The 19,318-nt window shown below is 47.2% G+C and overlaps 2 protein-coding genes across 2 annotated transcripts; both read right to left on the minus strand.

The window, feature by feature from the left end:
- Nucleotides 1-3,127: 3,127 nt before the first annotated feature.
- Nucleotides 3,128-5,258, minus strand: Ier5 (immediate early response 5). Its single transcript, XM_052736589.1, has one exon. The coding sequence runs from the start codon at nt 5,022-5,024 to the stop codon at nt 4,110-4,112; it is 915 nt and encodes a 304-aa protein (XP_052592549.1). The 5' UTR covers nt 5,025-5,258; the 3' UTR covers nt 3,128-4,109.
- A 1,955-nt stretch (nt 5,259-7,213) lies between these two features.
- On the minus strand, nt 7,214-7,563 carry LOC128109426 (ATP synthase subunit ATP5MPL, mitochondrial-like). The gene is made up of 2 exons (XM_052736590.1): nt 7,451-7,563; nt 7,214-7,280 (listed from the first exon to the last, which is right to left on the minus strand). Exons 1-2 carry the CDS (start codon nt 7,561-7,563, stop codon nt 7,214-7,216), a joined length of 180 nt encoding a protein of 59 aa, XP_052592550.1.
- Between the last annotated feature and the right edge of the window lie 11,755 nt (nt 7,564-19,318).

Genomic DNA, 19,318 nt, shown 5'->3' on the forward strand with positions numbered 1-19,318 from the left:
AAAAAAAATAACTATAAAGAAATACATTTCTGTCAAACTCTATGCCACAGTATGAGGCTTTAGACCATAGCACACTGGCTCTAAGTTACGTCTTCACATCAAGTAAGTTGAAGAGACTCGGGTTAACCCAGGGATAAAATGGGGTCGGTTCTGTCATTAACGACATTCCCAACACTAACATGTTTTATTCTGAGTATTCTGCCGAAGAAGTGAAAAGGTACATTCCTGACAACTCCCCTTTCTGAACCTAATCTACCACCAGTGAAGGAAGGGGAATGCTATTAGTAGCCACAGAGAAAGAACCAAGGCGTTTGGGAGCAGCAGCTCAAGCTTCCCATCATTAGTGGTTCCCCCAAACAGAAAGGATGGTTTCTGAAAGTGACATGGCTGGATGGTGCTTAACTAAATTCTGTCACCTTTACTTACTCTCTGTTCATGTGATCTTCTTGGAGTACTTATCAAAAAACTTTATTATTATTATTATTATTATTATTATTATTATTATTATTATTATTAATGAGACCCTGTTCTATGTATCTCTGGCTGTCCTGGAACTTGCTATGTAGACCAGGCTGGCCTCAGACTCACAGAGATCCGCCTGCCTCTGCCTCCTGAATGCTGGGATTAAAGTTGCGTGCCACCAAGCCTGCCCAAAAATCCCTTTTGCATAGCTGTTAAAGGTTTTCAACTTGGGGGTTCAGCTCTGTGGTAAAATGACCATCTAACATGTTTGGGGTCCTAGGTTCAATTTCTAATGCTAGAATGGTTAATTTAATGAAGAGACTGAGGACCCTCTCAAAGTGGTCCCCTTCCAAAAAGGTTAGATAACTCAAGAACGGTTTCTAGTCACACTCTATCTTCTCCTGTTCTGATAACCCTACCTGAGCATCAAGACATCCAGGCCTAGCAACAAGCATGGCTTAAGGAACACTGTATGCCCAGCAATTAGAGCTAAACATAGCTCTATGGTCTATTTTTTTTTTTTTTATTCCTTTACTCATCACTGAAAGCATTTGTATGTCAACAAGAACTTTGTTCTTTGTGAATTTTTACTCCTGTTTACTCCTTCCCGAAAATAGAGCTGACAAAATCCAAGAAAGTCACAGGGTTGGTGTGAGGCAGACACAGCAACAGACTGCTAGTAGAACAAAGCTTCATGCCTGCCAAGGGTCCAGAGGAAAGAAAGAATAAAGGACCCATATTTGCTGATCAGATCGTTTAAAAATAGAAACCCCCTTCTCCTCCTTTCCTACAAATGGACACAAGTCTCTTAGCACAGCATCTGATTTGCACGCATAATTCACTTCTATAGCAACAGTAACAACTAACAGCTGAGTGCTTTCCAAGTAGGAGGTACTTGGTTTGTTTGGCGTCTGAGACAGTGTCTCAATATGTAGCCTTGGCTAGCTTCAACCTGGAGAACCTCCTGCCTCAGCTTCCCGAGGGCTGGGGATTGCCTGCATGCAGCACTTTGCCCTGTAGGTATACTTTCCAAGAACATTAACTCAGTAATTTTTACAACTTTATGAGGCAAGTACTCAAGTACTTTTACCAAGGCCTCAGAAGAACATGGCAGGACTAAGGTCTGAAAAATCTAGGCCCCCTGGCTCCAGAGCCCACGCTGTTACACTGTTTGGTTTGTGCAACAAAAAGATGCCGTAAAAACTTTTTCCAGTTTCCATTCTCTAAATTAAGCATAGTCCCGTGGTTCATCTTCGTGTAAAACCAAGGATGGAGAGGGACCTTAGTCTCATCTAAAACAAACACACAGCTCTCTCCACACCAGGTGACACCCCTTCCAAATATAAAAGCATATCGAGACAGCTGTTCAAGCATAACTGCATTCTAGTAACAGGAAATGTTTGCAGAATTAAGGCCTTGGACACCTTCGGTTTAAGATTTGCTTAATGGAGCCTCAGTTATAAGAGAGCTTAAGTAGCTAATGTCTAAAAGAAAAACAGGGCAATTTAATAATACCCCGATTAAAGCATGTTTTATTCTACGTATGTATTATAACAGTGATGGAGGAGAAAGCTAACAGCTCCCCTGCTTAAAGAACCAGTCAGTCTCACAGAAGAGCAAAGCAATGGCCTCCTAACTATGACAGCTCATATAATGCAACTTAGGCTAGGGCCAAGGCATCCTGTCACACGCTCCTTTTGTCTAAGGCAATACAGCCTTTGTCTCTTTGCTCAGTTTCTCCTGTCTCTTAAGCACTCTATTCAGTTAGAAACTGGTGCCATCTTTTAAAGTACTAGCAATTATATTTTAAAACACAGTCTCTAATTGGGCTGCTCCTAAGAGATCCCTACCTCTTAAATACTGAACGTTTTGCATTAGACAAAACGGTCTCCTTAGATCGACTTGGCTGTCATCTGTTTATCATGACCAAAACACTTATGTCATCATGGAGGTGACAAGAACGAATCAGGAAGTTCTGCTAAATGAGAATTAAATTTACCCAACCCTCCTTGGCCTCCTTCCTCCTCTGGTTTGATGATACACATAATTTCACTTTCACCAATGTGTTTACTTTCTACAACTAAATTAGGGGGAAAAACAGAACTTCAATCTTGACATCTAGTGGAACACAGAGATGGGTCTGAACATTTAGACAAGTCAATCTCATTGGTTTCTTCATGTTTGGTCCTAATAGACTTCCTAAGTTATTATCTACCCCCCCCCCACACACACACATTTAAATCTAGAAACTGATCCATCCATGGTCTATAAATTAACAGGAGACAAAGTTTTGGTGAGAACATCTGAGGACAGGAAAGGCTTCAAAACCTGGCACTTGAAATTATTTACCATTAAAGATTCCATCATCAGACTACAGAAAACCTACTGGCCTGTGATGACTAGAGAACCTGCCAGTCATCAATACCAGTATCTATCAGCAGTCCTCTGAGATGGGGATGTGTGAAAAAATTTAAAAAAAAAAAAAAAGAACACAAAAACCCTGTCAATGTGTCTCTCTTGATACTTACGCAAGTCAACCAACAATGTCCTTAGTCTGTCAATGACTGATACTAAGAACCACACCTTCCATTTCCCAGCCTGGCTGCCCCTCCCCCCACGGTGTTGAAAACCCAGACAGGTGATTACATACAAACAGGCCATGGAGTAGGTTCAAAATATTTAATACGTGTCAGACACGTAAAGTTACATTTTTATACAAAAATCAATACAGAGGAGGAGAAAATACTGTACAAAAACCTTATCAGCTGCCCCAACCTTTATACAACAAAGACTGGAGTCACCGTATCTACAAAACCATAAGGTCCTTCCACTTAGAGCTCGTCTGTAAACTTTGTTTCATTAAACACTTTTTTAAAAGCACTGTGTAGTCAGTTCTGAGCTAGAGCTTTTAAAAATATATCTTTTCTCTATAAACTCCGTATTTCCAAGCTTGAACTCTTCTGTGAAGTTCACCAAGCTTTTTTTTCCCCTTTGGGGAATTGAAGGTCCCTTAATGTTCTGCTGTCCCAGAGTAATCACAGGGTAGAAGCGCTTCTTCTGTGCCAGAGAAAGGTGGGGAGGGAGAAAAATAATACAAGTCTTTACTCCAGACGAACTCCCTCTAGTCTGAGGAAATCCTGAGAGGAAACGCCACTCCGCGCCCCGATGAGGTTCTAGCTTGCATGAGAGTGTGTAAAGTCCCTCTCTCCCCCAAGATCGAACGGGGAACTCCCCTGCCTCGAGCCTTTCAGCAGCTTCCTTTTCTGTGCTGCTGGCAGAGGAAAGTCCCTGTCTGCGCCCCCAAAGTCTCAAGCCCCGGGGAAGGGGTGGTGCATTCCAGAACCACAGAACAGTCTCAACACAAGACAAACTTACACATGGACACACACACACATAGAGAGACACAAAAGTTAACGATCGATCGTCCTCTTCCGATAAGCCTCCAACTCTAGGTCTCTGCGTGAGACTCGAGAGCCACGGCCCAGCCGGGCTGCCCCGTCCGGGGCGATGTGCTGCCCGGCAGCAACCAGTCTCCCCCTACGCGCCCAGCGCCTACGGTCTCGGCTCGTCCTCGAGGCCGGGAAAGGCCACGGCCGCACTTCGGGGACGCCCGCTGCTCCAGCTCCAGCCGCTCGGGCCCCGGGGACTCAGAAGGCCACGATGGCTGTGCTCCAGGGGCTCATGTCTCTCAGCACCGGCTTGTCGCAGCAGATCTGCCCGGGCTCGGCGGCTTCCGGGCCGTTCTCCCCCGCCTCCTCTTCCTCCCGGCCGCCCGCAGGGCTTTTCCGTAGGAGTCCCGAGAAGCTAGACCCGAAGATGCTGATGAGGTTTGCCACGTTCCCGGTCTCCATCTCCTCGTCGGTGTCCTCCTCGCCGGTGCTCGGCTGCTCCTCCGAGCTCCGGCGCGGCTTCTTAAGAGGGGTCGAGCCGGGCGCCGGGCAGCCGGAGCGGCCACCACCCACTCCCGCTGCGCCGCGCTTCCTGGGACACGGGGCGGGTGGCGCGGGAGAACCGTCCTCGGAGGGTTGTTCCTCCCGGGCTGGGGGACAGCCGCACGGGCGGCGCGCTGCCCGGGGCCCCTCGGGACACGTGTCCGAGCCGCCTCCCGAAGCCGCCGCGCGCGGACGCTCCACGCGGCTCCAAGCAGCTGCCGCCGAGTCCACCTCTCCGCCCCGGAGGGCGTCCCCCGCGCCGGCCACTGGGGCCACGGGCTCTGAGCTTCCCGCTCCCGGCGTGTGGCACACCGAGGGGCGCTGAGGTTGCGGCTCGGGATCCGGCCAGGCGGCGCGGCCGGCCGGTGGGGGCGGCTCTCCCCAGCCGGAGGGTGGCCCGGCCACCGGCTCTACGGGCTGCTGAGGCGGTGGCACCGCCGGGGTACCCGTAGGGCCGGCCAGGTAGAGGCCAGGACACGGGTCACTCAGGTAGACCTGGCGGGCGCTGCGCAACACCAACGACACCAAGAGGTTCTTGTGCAGCTTGATGCCGCCGCGCTGGACCCGCGAGTTGTAGATCTTGCCGAGGGAGATGCTGACGATGCGGTGAGCCTCCAGCTTGAACTCCATCCTGCCTCCGCTTCTCGAGAGTGGCGCCCAGACGATGCGGGTGAACGCCGGCTCGCGTTCCGAAGCTGCGAGAGGAGAGTGGGGCGGGAACGGGTTCGCCTCTGGGGTGCACCCCCGGCGGCTTGAAAGCTCGGTGGAGAAAAGACTTGGTGACGCGTAGTCCCCTCCGCCTCTCCGCCCCTTCGCCCCAGACAACAGACCTGGTCCGGGCCGGTCGCTAAACTGAGCGGAGCCAGCCCACACCGCACCTTATATAGATTCCTCGAACGCCAATCACAAAGCGCCGCCAACCGTTCTGGGCGGGCCGATGCGCCTCGTGCGCCGCCCCCGGCCAATCGGAAGCGGAGGAGGGGCGCCAGGGCTGGTTCAAACATCAGTCCCGCGGAGCAAGCTCTTAAAGGGGGCGATCGCCGGCGGCCCCTGGAGCAAGTGCAGTGGGATTTGGGTTCCCAGGCAGCGGTGTAGGTGAGTGAGGCCCACATAACTTGTCTGTCGTTAGGGATTCCGATTTGTGAGCTGTCTTGGCCAAACTCACTAGAACCGAACTATTGGAACTTTCATTCATTTAGAGTGCTGGAATTTACTGCATAATAAAGTTCGACTCGTTTCCTGCGCAGTTTCCAGCTGCTCATGCTACTTCTTGGCAGGAATGGAAGCTATGTCAATACCAGGCAGGGACAACCCCGAACGACAAACTGTACGCGATATTTGAGATGTTCTTTCCGAGTCAGCCCCTTTCCCATGAGCGTCACACTCTTAGCATTTGACCACAAACAACAGGGAGGTTCTAGGAATTCCCAAGCTTCTAGCTTATCAAGGAACAGCATTCAGGTACAACGTCATTGGTTCTCACCTAAAGCTGGCATCTTTCACTCCGTTCCCAAAATTCTCAGTTGTCACCTAGATTAAATGGAATAAATAGAAGATGTTACCTACTTCTCCGCAGTGTTTGCTTGTTTGGTTGGTTTTGGTTTTTTTTTTTTTTTTTTTAACACAGTGACTGACTAATCCACCCTTGGGAAAATCTAGTAAGTTCTAAAAATACAAATAGAGAAGTCCTGGTTCCCATAATGATGTTGTAAATTTGTTTTATGTCAAGCTAAAATAATATGGGGGAGGGTGTCCATCAAACAATGTAGCTCATCCACTGAGTCTTAAAAGTAAAAGGGCCACAAGATTGTATTGGTGGCTGATGACTTTGTAAATCACCTCATAGTCTTTTGGTTGCAATTCTGAAAAGGAGAAAGCACATATACACGCACTTTATTAGCGGAAGATGAGTGACAGCTCTTAGACACAATAGAATTGAACACAGCTTTCATGGAATCTGTGCGAAAAGTTGCCCAGATCCCACAATAGGGCTTGCCAAGCAATATGTAAGTACTAGTGAGAGGTAGGCTTGACCACAGGCGGGTCACAATCGGGGTGCCCTCAGAGGTGATGGCTTGGTCACGTTATCTTTGACCACTATTACTGCTATAGCCCAGAGTTCCTCTGTTCTAGGAATTTTCAGCTCGCACAGAGAAGGAGAGAAAATAATTATAGCGTAGCAACAGTAACATATGCTCATTAATAACACAAGGGTCTCCATTTTCTTTCTTTGAAAATCTTTTCTTCCTTTCTTTTTCTTTTTTTTAAACTGCCCGGCTTCTTTTTCTTTTTTTTAAAACAAATATTTATTGAGCCAGGTGGTGGTGGCGCACGCCTTTAATCCCAGCACTTGGAAGGCAGAGGCAGGCAGATCTCTGTGAGTTCAAGGCCAGCCTGGTCTACAGAGTGAGTTCCAGGAAAGGCGCAAAACTACACGAAGAAACTCTGTCTTGAAGAAAACAAGAACAAAAACAAAAACAACAAAAAACAAATTTTTTATTGAATATTGGAATCCAAGTCAGCATCTAATCCTGACCACTCACCCTTATAGCAACGAAGACTTTGCTCTGCATTCTTCAGATTTCCTAAGGAGAGCAGCTCAGTGAGCTGATAGAGTCTACTGCATTACAAATGACCTATTCAGGGAGACACAGAGAGTGTATCAGGTAACAGTGCATCTCATAGATACATTTTTCGATGCCACATAGTAAGTGTTGCTTAGACAAGTGTACAGTGATACCCTGTGCTCCTGTCTAGCACAGTTTGTTTAAACTTACAGGCCAACTGACAATCCATCTTGAATGGACTCAGTGAGTTGGCTAATGACCATGGGCAGGTATAGGACCTGGGTCTTTCAAAGCTTTATTTTTCTTATCAGCACTTCTTTTTAAGATTTATTTATTTATTTTTGTTTTTTCAAGACAAGATTTCCCTGTGTAGCTCTGGCTGCTCTGGAACTAGCTAGCCTTGAACTTGGAGATCTGCCTGCCCCTGCCTCCCCGGTGCTGGGACTAAAGGCGTGTGCTACCATGCCCACCAAGCATTATTTTGATTTTATTAAAAAAAAGTCACAGGACATCAGCCCTGTTCCCACCCAATTGTTTGGATAAACCTGGAAATAGTAGGGCTTCCTAGGGATCCAGATATTCCTAATAAGACTTTGAAGCATCTTGGAAGGGCCAAGGCATTAGGCCTCACCAGACTCCCACAATCAACGGGGACAAGTTTGAGAACTTTTAAATCACTGTAAAACAATGCTTACCAGGACAGGCTACTGCGGTGAGAATCACAGCTCCACCTCTTACTGGCTTAAGTGCCCTTGGGAAAGTTATTTCACCTCTCTGTGATTCAGTCTGTTTCATTTGGTTACAGAGAAAGTAACAATGCCTGCCTCTTAGAGCATTGTGAGAGCAAAACACTTACTACACATATGAAACTCCTAGCGTAACACTGGCATATAGTCACTATCCATACACCTTAGTTATCAGAACGTGCTCCCCCACACTTGAATTGGGAGTAACAGAAGGGACTGGAGAAGGAAGGACCATAGATGAAAACTGGAGTAAGGAAAGCGTATTTGAAGAGCTGCTGAAAGCCCTAAGGTAGAATCCGCAGACTCCAAGCAGCAAGGCAAGGATGGAGTGTACAGGGAGTGAGTATCTCATTTGTCAGGTTGCCAAGGTGATGAAAGTAAGTCGTGGATGCCCTGACGAGGAGATGGGGCCACAGGGACTAAAGATTTCCCCATAATAAAAGAACCACAGGATGGATTCTAGAACAATCGGTATGCAGGTGACCATTCAACTGTAAAGCCTCTGTGAACGTTGAGGCAACGGATTATTGAGAAGGCCTGAACTAGACAGAACTAGAAAGAGTGAAAGGGGGTGGGGGGACTGTGGAGATGACTCAGTGAGTCGAGGCTTGCTGCTGCTGCTGCTGCTGCTGCTGCTGCTGCTGCTGCTGCTGCTGCGTAAGCACAGCGACCAGAGTTCAGATCCCCAGTACCCCATAGAAAGCCAAGCCTAGTGGTGCATGCCTATAGCCCTGGGCCGGGGAGCAGAAACAGCTGCCTTCCAGGGACCCACTGGCTAGCCATTCTAGCTGAAATGGCAAGCTCCAGGTTCAGGGAAAGACCCTATCTCAAAAAATAAGGTGGAACTCCAGCATGAATAGGGGAGAAGCCCATGAGGCCGCACCCCAAGCTGAGGAGCTTTTGGCAAGTGATGGCTGCTAAAGGAGGGAGAAATGACCCCTGGTAGGTGGCCCGTGCTCCAGCTAGTGGCCCTACACCCCGGTAATATGGGCAACACTAATTGGACTCAGTGGGTTGAAGAAGAGGAGGATGTGGGGTTCCAGGAGGAGTTGGAAGAGGGGTAATGGAATTTAAGTGTGATCTAAGTACTTTGTATTTGTGTATGGAAATTACCAGAGAAAAGAAAAACATAAATTAGGTGGGGTGTGATTGAGAAAGATGCTTGACCCTGGCCTCCATATAAGCATACTTAGGGGATCATAGCCGCGCTTGCACACACACACACACACACACACACACACACACACACACACACACGAATGTAAGAGACAAAAAGAACTCCAATGATGAAGTGATGATCTGGGATGCAACACAGGCTGCTAATGGGGCCTGAGAAGGCTTTCTGACCCATCTGAGCTGAACTATCCCACCATTAGCCCCATGTACTTCATACTCCTTCACGGCTGCCCTTATCACTTACTTCCTCCTTGTATGCCCAGTACCCCTCCCAGCCTGTGCCCTCATCAAAGACAGGGGTAGTTGAAATACGGAATGACGGATGGGACACAGACACTAACCATCAGACTAGGTGTCAAAGCCCTTTCAGTGTCAGGCTATGGAAGGCTCCTGTAGGACAGGCAGGAGGGGGAAAGAGCTGGGGAAGATGTCCCATCACTTGACAGGGGGCATTCCAATACTGTAATAGTTAGAGTGGCCATGGTAGTAAGTCCAGAGGGGTTACTTATGCAGAATCTCTAATAATCCTGAGGCCCACCAAGCACCATGATGGTCAGCTTACAGGCATTACAGATGAATAAACTGAGCCTCTGAGAAGGGAAGTCAGTTTCTCAAAGTCATAGAGCTGTTAGTAGGGATGGTAGCATTCAAACTTGAGTGTGTGAAGCTCTGGGCTATAGCGCCTCAATCTATTTATTTTCTGTGTGAGCTTCAAAACGTTCTTTCACCTCTAGTGAAACGGGTAAAACTGCATCCTAGCTTTGCGCCCCAGTCTACCGCGTAAAATGGGACTAATAAAGATACCTGCATTGCTTAGTACAGGCTGTGGCCCATCGAAGCACTTAGGAAGTCTTACCTGTTGCTATGGCTATCCTTTTTATTTCATCAGGACCTAGCACGTCATGGGGGCTTAGTAAATGTCAGCTAACTGGTAATTGTGCTTTTGCAGCTACTGTCAGGATTTCCTCTAATCCTGAGCCAACAAAATGGACTCTCCAGAATCCATCTCTCAAGGGACCGAGCGAGCACTTAGGATCAGGAAGCTGCTACTGCCAAAAAGGTGGGATGCAGTGACTATGAAATGTGGCTGGTACAACCCAAGATACTAAGCATTCCATTTTATTGACTTTAATCAATTTAAAAATCAAAACAGGATGTGTGTCCCCGCCCCCCCCCCCCAGGACCCATGTACTGTGTCATATTTTTGAAGCGATGTGTGGGACAAATACAAAATACACAGCAGGTTTCAGAAACTTAGTATCAAGAAGAAAACGTAAAATGCCTCATTAATAGTGTGGTGGCAGCGCGTCGCGGTGCGTGCCTGTGATCCCCGCACAGGTGGGTGCTGGGGTGAGCGGAAGAAGGAGATCAGTGGAAGTTTAAGGCTACCCAAGACTACACAGAGAGACCCTGTCTCGAAAGAACAAAATTCTCCCCCCAAATCACAATGGAAATCATAATAAAATATTTGTATGACAGTTATGTATTGAAATGATAAAATTTTTGCTATATTGGATTGAAATCATTTATATAAAATGTATTGCATAATTATATTCTATAATATATTTCATATTGTATTATTATATTATATAGTATATTGTTATTATATAATTATATTATGGTTATTTTATACATATGACTCTAGTTCTATTTCTACTAGACAAAACTGACCTAGGGACAATAAGGAGGTAGGGAAGCACAGCCCTGTAAATATGCCTGAGCATATTGTGGATAATTAGCAATGTCTTTAACTGGAGAGAAAGAACAAGGAAGACAAAGCAGAAAGAACATGAAACATGAAACAGTTGCAGGGTTAAAGATAAAATCAAAGGAAACTATAAATATGTGCCATGTTTACAGCAATATAGAAACAGTTGATCGGGCAAAGGGGGGAAGAAGCCACAATGCTGGAAAAGCACTTACCTGGACACCGCAGCACATAAACTATTCCAGCAGTATTTTAATTCAAAACACAAACATGCCAACAGGGTGTGGTTGCACATACCTGTAATTGAAACATTCTGAAGATGGAGGCAGGGCCATTAAGACTTTAAGGTCTGGGGGCTGGAGAGATGGCTCAGTGGTTAAGAGCACTGGCTGCTCTTCCAGAGGACCAGGGTTCAGTTCTCAGCACCCACATGGCAACTCACAACTGTCTGTAGCTCTAGTTCCAGGGAGTCTCACAGACTCACATGCAGGCAAAACACCAATGCACATAAAATAAAAATAAAATCATTAAAAAAAAACACACACACACATACACACTTCAGGGTCATCCTCGGTTATATAGGGAATTCAGTTTGAGGCCAGCCTGAGTCACAGGAGAATTTGTTTTAAAGCAAACAACAAAACAAAACAATATGCAAATGTGCAGATAAACTTCTGAGGATGCTCTCTTGGGTAGTGTCACCCTCCTGGGGTGCTGGGGTAGACCTTTTCTCTAGTCTTGATGTCCACTGGAAGTACAGGTTCATCTGCTTTTATGCAATATCCTTTCCAGGGATTGGGGGGTGGACCCACGGTAAGGCTTCCCATGACTGTTGTGAGGAACTCCAGTTTTCTGGCTGTTCTCCAGAATCCTACACAATGCAATGTCAAAGACAAACTGCCAGGACTGGATAGAGCTGGAGCCCACTGATCACCCTGGCACTTCTCACAGCCTGAGTCTGGGCACAGGGAGGAGGGAGATGCTCCTATTCTTGGGAAAGTGGCTAGTAACCTTCAAAACATAACTGCACATTAGCATCCCTGCAGAAGACCTTCAACATCCAGACCCTTAAATCAGAGGCTCTCTGGGGACACAGTTTTGTGTCACAATTTTTCAAAGCTCCCTAGGTGATTATATTACATTAGTCTAGACATTGAGAAGAGTAGCCAAGCTGATTGTTTTTGGACCAGATCTAACAGTTTAGGGTTCTTCAAATCTACTTCTCTGAGAACACAAATAAATACCATCTGTGTCCCAGCTAAATATCCCTACTTAAATGTGTAACTCGTAGCTGAGGCAGAAAGATTGATATGAGTTCAAGGTTAGCCTGGATAACTTGGATTATAGTGTGAGACCCTGTTTCAAAAAAGAATATCTCGAAACAAACAAACGAACAAACAAAAGTCTATCTTGGGATGCAGAAATGCCTCCATGGGTAAAGTGCTTATTTCACAAGCACAAGAACCTGAGTTGGGTTCCCCAGCACCTCCAAAAAATCTGTATATGGCAGCATGCTTCTGAGGACAGAGACAAGTGGATCCCAAGGGCTTGCTGGCTGGACTGTCTAGCTGAAACAGTAAGCTGCACATCTGGTACCTATACTCGGTCCAGACCCTGTCTCCAAATATAAAGCAGACAGCAATAGAGGAAGACACCAGGAGTCAGGCTCTGGTTCCCAACTGTGCCCACAAACACACATGCATACTCTAAGCCCAGAAGTCTATCTTTTAGGGCTGGGCATGTAGCCCAGTGGTAGAATGCATATTTAGCATACCTAAATCCCTGGTATGACCACTAACCCCCAAAATGAAATAGAAGTGTGCATCTCATTTCCTGTTCCCTCAGTGAAATAACCTCTCAGTTTCTATCCTATTTCTACACATCATTTCTTTCAGGAAGCCTTCAGTGCCCATTGGTGTTGACAGTCTACTGGCTCCCCGCACCTCCCCACTTCTGTCTGTCTCTATGTCTCTGTCTTTCTGTCTCTCTCCCCAATTATTTGTTACTTATAACCCCCATCTTGTGATAACACCTATATATCTGCTTTGCAATTTATTTAACCCACATATTATACATACAGCTGTTTTGTAGACACGTTTATTTCCCCTGAACATTATAAAGTGCTGGAAGATGCTACTGTGTACTTTTCTGCACCCCACCTCCCTGTTTACAGATGTGTGGTTTTATGACTGAAAAAGTAACAGAGTGCCTGCTGGTTCTATTCACCATCGGTTGTGGGGCAGCGATATGCTGAAAACACCAGTGAGAACCAGCACCTTATTATTAAGCCGGTAAGAAAGTCTGCCCCACCCTCCTGCTCTAACTGCTGAAACCAATAGGACCTCTTCTAATTCACCAGTCAACACAGCTGATCTCAATTCAAACACGAATGCTCATTCAAAAAACCCCACATCTCCAACCATCTCGTGCTCATTTTGACTAAGCAAATTCTGAGTAAGTATTTATTGACACGGGCATTCCCCTAGTATAAAAGGAAGTTTCAGACCTGCTGTCTGGCCCAGAGCAAGTGTGTGGATTATCAGGCATATAAGGCACTCTGAGCTCTTCTGAGGGTAAATGACTGCCACATAGGCAAAGCTATCATCTCCTTCCCTTTACCACTATCGTTTTATAAAAGTCTTCGCATCTCGATTCATGGGAGAGGGAGTTCCTTTCAGAGTTCCCTTAAAGTAACAAGAGGTCTTCTCTAAGTTTCCAAGTAGGAGCTAAGTATCATGGTGCACCAGGGTAAGTAGGAAGTGGGGATACAACTGTACTTCATAGAGAGATGAGCCCCTGTTGAGAGAGAGAGAGAGAGAGAGAGAGAGAGAGAGAGAGAGAGAGAGAGAGAGAGAGAGCGAGCATATGAGAACTGGTCAAGGGAGACAAGATGAGACCCTGTTGAGAGGAAAGAGAGAGGGAGAGAGAGGGAGGGGGGAGAGAGGGAGGGGGAGAGAGGGAGAGAGGAGAGAGAGAGAATTCATATGAGAACTGGTCAAGGGAGAAAAGAACCACTCAGTAATGACATGGAGTGCTTCTCTTGTAAGAAAAAGAAGCTTGCATTCCAGCCCTGCCCCTTCACTAGCTGACCTAACACTTAGAAAGTTTCAGAGTCCCAAGGGGCTGCTGAGGTCAGACTCCTGAGCAGCTTTTACTCAGCCTGTGTCACTTTCTGTTTGTTTCTGAGTCTGCCCCTGCCCTGATGGAGTAAACGTGTGTTGGATGAGTGTTCTGATGAGTGGGCCTGGGTGGGATCATTGTCAAACGTGTCAGTGGCATGGTGGCAGAGCCTGGATGCGCTTAGTCAGTTTGGCCACCGTATGAATAAATGTGATTTTCAGAAAATCCCCAGTATCTCTTTTTCCATTACCATGAATATTTTGTTTGGCTGGTTTTGCTTTGCTCTGTTTTTTTTTTTTTTTCCCTTATAAGTGATTAGTGATTTTTGAAGATTTTTTTTTTAAAAGTGTGTATATATGGGGGAGTGGGTGTGTCTGTGACATATGAAAGCAGATGCCTGGAGAATCCAGAAGAGGATGTCAGATCTACTGGGGCTGGGGTTATAGATGGTTATGAGCCACCTGTCATTGGTACTAGGAACCAAACTCAGGTCCTCTTCAAGAGCGGTACTAGCTCTTACCTGCTGAGCCATCTCTCCAGTACCAGGCATGATTTTCAAACTATTTTGGTTGGTTCCTGGACCAATATTATGTTCGTTGATGTGTTTCAATGAATAAGTGGGTTTATTTTTTTTAAGTGTGTGTGTGTGTGTGTGTGTGTGTGCGTGTGTGTGTATGTGTGTGTATGTATGTGCCTGTAGAACCATTTCCCTTTCCCTCTTGTGGATGGAAGAGGAAGAGAGAGTGAAGGAGAGGCTACGGCTTCACTCTTTTCTCCATGAGATCTAACTAGAGTGGAAGGATTTGACAAACAATTAACAACCCTCGGCTCCTCAGCTGCTGTTTCCCAAAATAGCATCTCCTCTGCTGCCAGGGTAGATGGGCGCCTTCAGGGGAGGAAGACACAAAGGTGCCCTCCTTAGGAAGCCTGAATGTCTCCAGATCTTGAAGGCAGAGGGGAAACCCAGGGGATTAAATTAGCAGGCGGCTCGGGCTCCACCTGGACGGGAACTAGATAATAGGCTTTAAAGACAGGAAACAGCCTGTGCTCCAAAATAATAATTTTCAAAAGCAACGCATGATGGATGCTGGGTTTTCTACACTACCACCTCCCACCCCCGCCACACCCTCAGTTCATCACATCCAAGGGAAATCGGCCTTTGAGACTTGGCTGCGCGGATGAGCCAGGTCCTCTGGTATTCCTGCAATTCTGCTCCACCTCGCCCCCATATTTGGAAAGACTGTCACAGCCAGTCCTTTCAGAAACCCGACTCCTGGTTACAGAAATTGCTCAGCACCAGGGTTTGAAGAGAGGGGATTAAGGGCTGGAGTTGTTCTCCCGCAGCCTGGGCCTGGCTTCTTTTTTCTCTCCATTCTTTCTCCTTCCCTGCTCTCCATGCCTGCCATTTGTCCCTCTTGTTCGTCATTTTCCCCGAAAGACTGCTCTTCACACTCCCACACATCCGTGTGTTCTGCCAGCCCAGGCTCTCTGGGGTCCTGAAACATCGCCTGTCATGAGCAGGGATGTGGATGGGAAGGGAAAACACACGCTGAGCTAAACAATGGGAACAACCAGCAGCTCACCTTTGAGAAGGTCAGGAGCTTGAGATAAAGGAGGGAGGTGGAAAAAGGCAAGGACCACACTATTACCTCGGTGGATTCAAAGATTAAACATATCACATTGGATCCTGGGCTTTGCTGTTTTCCTTCCAAGTATCCCCAAGAGGAATTAAAGCGGCGAAGCCTGTTCTGTGAATTAACTCGCCGCCAGCTTCAGCTCCTGGAAACATAGGATTTGAGCCCCAGGTTTTGCACACTTTTTTTTTTTTTTATGTACAGTGACATATTATTTCAAAGTCTGATCACAGGGCTGTGTCCTTCTAGACCAGGACTTCCCTGAGGCCAGAAGGCGGGTCTCATTCCGGGTGTGTGTCTTCAGGGCTCAGCACATTGGTCCACAGGAGGCACTTGAGTACTGAAAGGGCACTTGAAGGTGGGCGAGTGGGTGGATGATGATGGATAGATGGATGGATGGACAGATAGATGGTAGAGGAAAGGATTGGGATATTTATAAAGCATTTCATTTTCTCCCAACTGTCTACAGAGAGACTATATTATAAAACTAGAATTTTTTCTTTTGACAGATAGGCAAAATAGTGAAATGATAGGATTAACCTTGACATTCCAGGAAGACTTGCTCCTCCTGTGTCCTCTTCAGCCCCAGTGTTTCCAATGGTTTGCACAGACTCACAATGAGCACGTGAGGGTCAATTAATGATTCAAGAGACAAAGAAACAGCTGATCTCCTTTGAAGGAACCTTTCTAGGAGAGAGAACAGGTATATAGAGGTGCAGTGTATAGAGGTACAGTACACAGAGATGCAGTACACAGAGGTGCAGTGTACAGAGGTACAGTACACAGAGGTGCAGTACACAGAGGTGCAGTGTACAGAGTTGCAGTACACAGAGGTGCGGTGTACAGAGGTGCAGTACACAGAGGTGCAGTGTACAGAGGTGCAGAGGTATAGTACACAGAGGTACAGTACACAGAGGTGAAGTACACAGAGGTGTAGTACACAGAGGTGCAGTGTAGGGATGTGCAGTGTACAGAGGTGCAGAGGTGCAGCACACAGAGGTGCAGTGTAAAGAGGTGCAGAGGTGTAGTACAAAGAGGTGCAGTGTACAGAGGTGCAGTGTACAAAGGTGTAGTATACAGAGGTGCAGTACACAGAGGTGCAGTGTACAGAGGTGCAGTGTACAGAGGTGCAATGCACAGAGGTGCAGTGTACAGAGGTGCAGTGCACAGAGGTGAGTGTACAGAGGTGCAGTACACAGAGGTACAGTACACAGAGGTGCAGTACACAGAGGTGCAATGTACAGAGGTGCAGTGTAAAGAGGTGCAGTACACAGAGGTGCAGTACACAGAGGTGTAGTACACAGAGGTGCAGTGTACAGAGGTGCAGTGTACAGAGGTGCAGTACACAGAGGTGTAGTACACAGAGGTGTAGTACACAGAGGTGCAGTACACAGGTGCAGTGTACAGAGGTGCAGTGCACAGAGGTGCAGTACACAGAGGTGCAGTGTACAGATGTGCAGTGCACAGAGGTGTAATGCACAGAGGTGCAGTGTACAGAGATGCAGTATACAGAGATGCAGTACACAGAGGGCAGTACACAGAGGTGCAGTGTACAGAGGTGCAGTACACAGAGGTGCAGTGTACAGAGGTACAGTACACAGAGGTGCAGTGTACAGAGTTGCAGTACACAGAGGTGCGATGTATAGAGGTGCAGTGCACAGAGGTATAGTACACAGAGGTGCAGTGTACAGAGTTGCAGTACACAGAGGTGCAGTGCACAGAGGTATAGTTCACAGAGGTGCAGTGCACAGAGGTATAGTACACAGAGGTGCGGTGTATAGAGGTGCAGTACACAGAGGTGCAGTGTACAGAGTTGCAGTACACAGAGGTGCGGTGTATAGAGGTGCAGTACACAGAGGTGCAGTGCACAGAGGTATAGTACACAGAGGTGCAGTGTACAGAGTTGCAGTACACAGAGGTGCAGTGCACAGAGGTATAGTACACAGAGGTGCAATGTACAGAATTGCAGTGCACAGAGGTGCAGTACACAGAGGTGCAGTGTACACAGGTGCAGTACACAGAGGTGCAGTGTACAGAGGTACAGTACACAGAGGTGCAGTGTACAGAGGTGCAGTGTACAGAGGTGCAGTACACAGAGGTACAGTACACAGAGGTGCAGTGCACAGAGGTTATACAGAGGTACAGTACACAGAGGTACAGTACACAGAGGTGCAGTACACAGAGGTGCAGTGCACAGAGGTGCTGTGTACAGAGGTACAGTACACAGAGATGCAGTGCACAGAGGTGCAGAGCACAGACGTACAGTACACAGAGGTGCAGTGCACAGAGGTGCAGTACACAGAAGTGCAGTGCACAGAGGTGCAGTGCACAGAGGTGCAGTACACAGAAGTACAGTACACAGAGGTGCAGTGCACAGAGGTGCAGTACAGAGAGGTGCAAATATAAAACATTTTCTAACACCTTCCTTTGCTTTGTGTGTTTTGCCTTTGTTGTTTTGAGACCGGGTCTCACCATGTTGCCCTGGCTGGCTTAATCTCAGCATGCAGAGCAGGGTGGCCTTGAACTCACAGAGATTCCTCTTCTCTCAGCCTCCTCAGTGCTGGAATTAAGAGCACGCACCATCACACACAATCTGGTTTTTGAAACATCTTAATAGACAGGAAACCTGGCGAAGAGGAGAGCTATTTCAGACACCTTGGAAGGATTCTCAGTGTAAGGAGAGAGGGCGGAAGTATTTGTGTGGTGTGAAATTTCTGAAGGCTGTCCTTCCCAGGCGTCTGGGGCTGACTCAAGCGTTAGACGTTCAGATCCAGACAGGCTTATATTCTTCTTCACTTTGGCAAGGACTTGCTTTGCTTGACTGACAGATGTTAATTAGGGGAGAAGATCAGCTCCAGAACAGTAGGCAAGGTAGAACATTTACAACCCAGAGAACCCAGCTTCTTCTCTGACCCCAGTGGGTATGAATGTGTGAAGGTGACCTAAACCCACATGTGGTTGTGTGGATAGTCTAACCATGGGGTAGCTCAACCTGGGATTTGTCACACAGCAGTCTTGAAGGCCATTCTTTTCTTCCACTCCCCATGTGCATCAGCCCTTGCAAAAAGAACAACAAAAAGCACTGGAGAGCTGAGATTTACATAGGCCAGCAGCTTTACTGAGTTCTGAACACAGAAAATGCCTGGGAGGTATTAGGAAGGGCAGTTAATTGCTTGGCTCCTGAATGTGTTAATCCTGAGCAAAGCTGTGTTAGTACCTCATTAGCACGTTAATTCTACTGACTATTCTCTTGCAGTCCTCTATCAGTTAAAATCCAGAGCGTTTCTGGAGGTTGTTTTACGGAAATCTAGTTGTATTGACAAGAATTGCAAACACAGGTCCTTGTCTCAAAAGCCCGTATTTAGGAAAATCGAGATTAAGGAAAGATAAGCTTGTAAACATGTGTGTGAAATACTAAGTTTGGTTCTTCTCTGCTCAAAAAACTTGCAAGAGAGTCATCAGGGAGCCTCGCCTGTCAGGTCAGGTGAGAGGAGAGGTGAGCAGCCAGCATTCCAATCCAGCTTCCCCCTCTGCTGGAAAGGCCCCATGTAACCAGTGGAGGGTGCAAGCTGCTGTCTCCACACGCCTGGCACCATGCTCCGGGAGGAGAAGGCAGGAGGCTCAGTGTTTAGATAGCGCCTTTGGGCTGGAGAGATGGCTCTGTGGGTACAGTGCTCATTGTGCAAGCTTGAGGATTTGAGTTTGGATGAGCTGACATAAAAGTCAGGCCTGATGACAGGTGCCTGTAACCCCAGCACTGAGCGGGCAGAGACAGGCAGATTGGGGTGTGTGTGTGTGTGTGTGTGTGTGTGTGTGTGTGTGTGTGTGTGTCTTGCTGACCGGCTAGCTAGTCAGCTAATTCAGTAATCTCCAGGCGAGAGAGAACCTCTCTCAAAAAATTGGATGGAGAGCGATAGAGGAAGACACTCAAAGTCGGCCTCAGGCAAGCGTGCCCACACATGTGCGGACACCA

This window comes from Peromyscus californicus, unplaced genomic scaffold (assembly GCF_007827085.1).
Source record: "Peromyscus californicus insignis strain IS unplaced genomic scaffold, ASM782708v3 Scaffold_14__1_contigs__length_90479793_seg_2, whole genome shotgun sequence".
NCBI classification, from domain to species: Eukaryota; Metazoa; Chordata; class Mammalia; order Rodentia; family Cricetidae; genus Peromyscus; species Peromyscus californicus.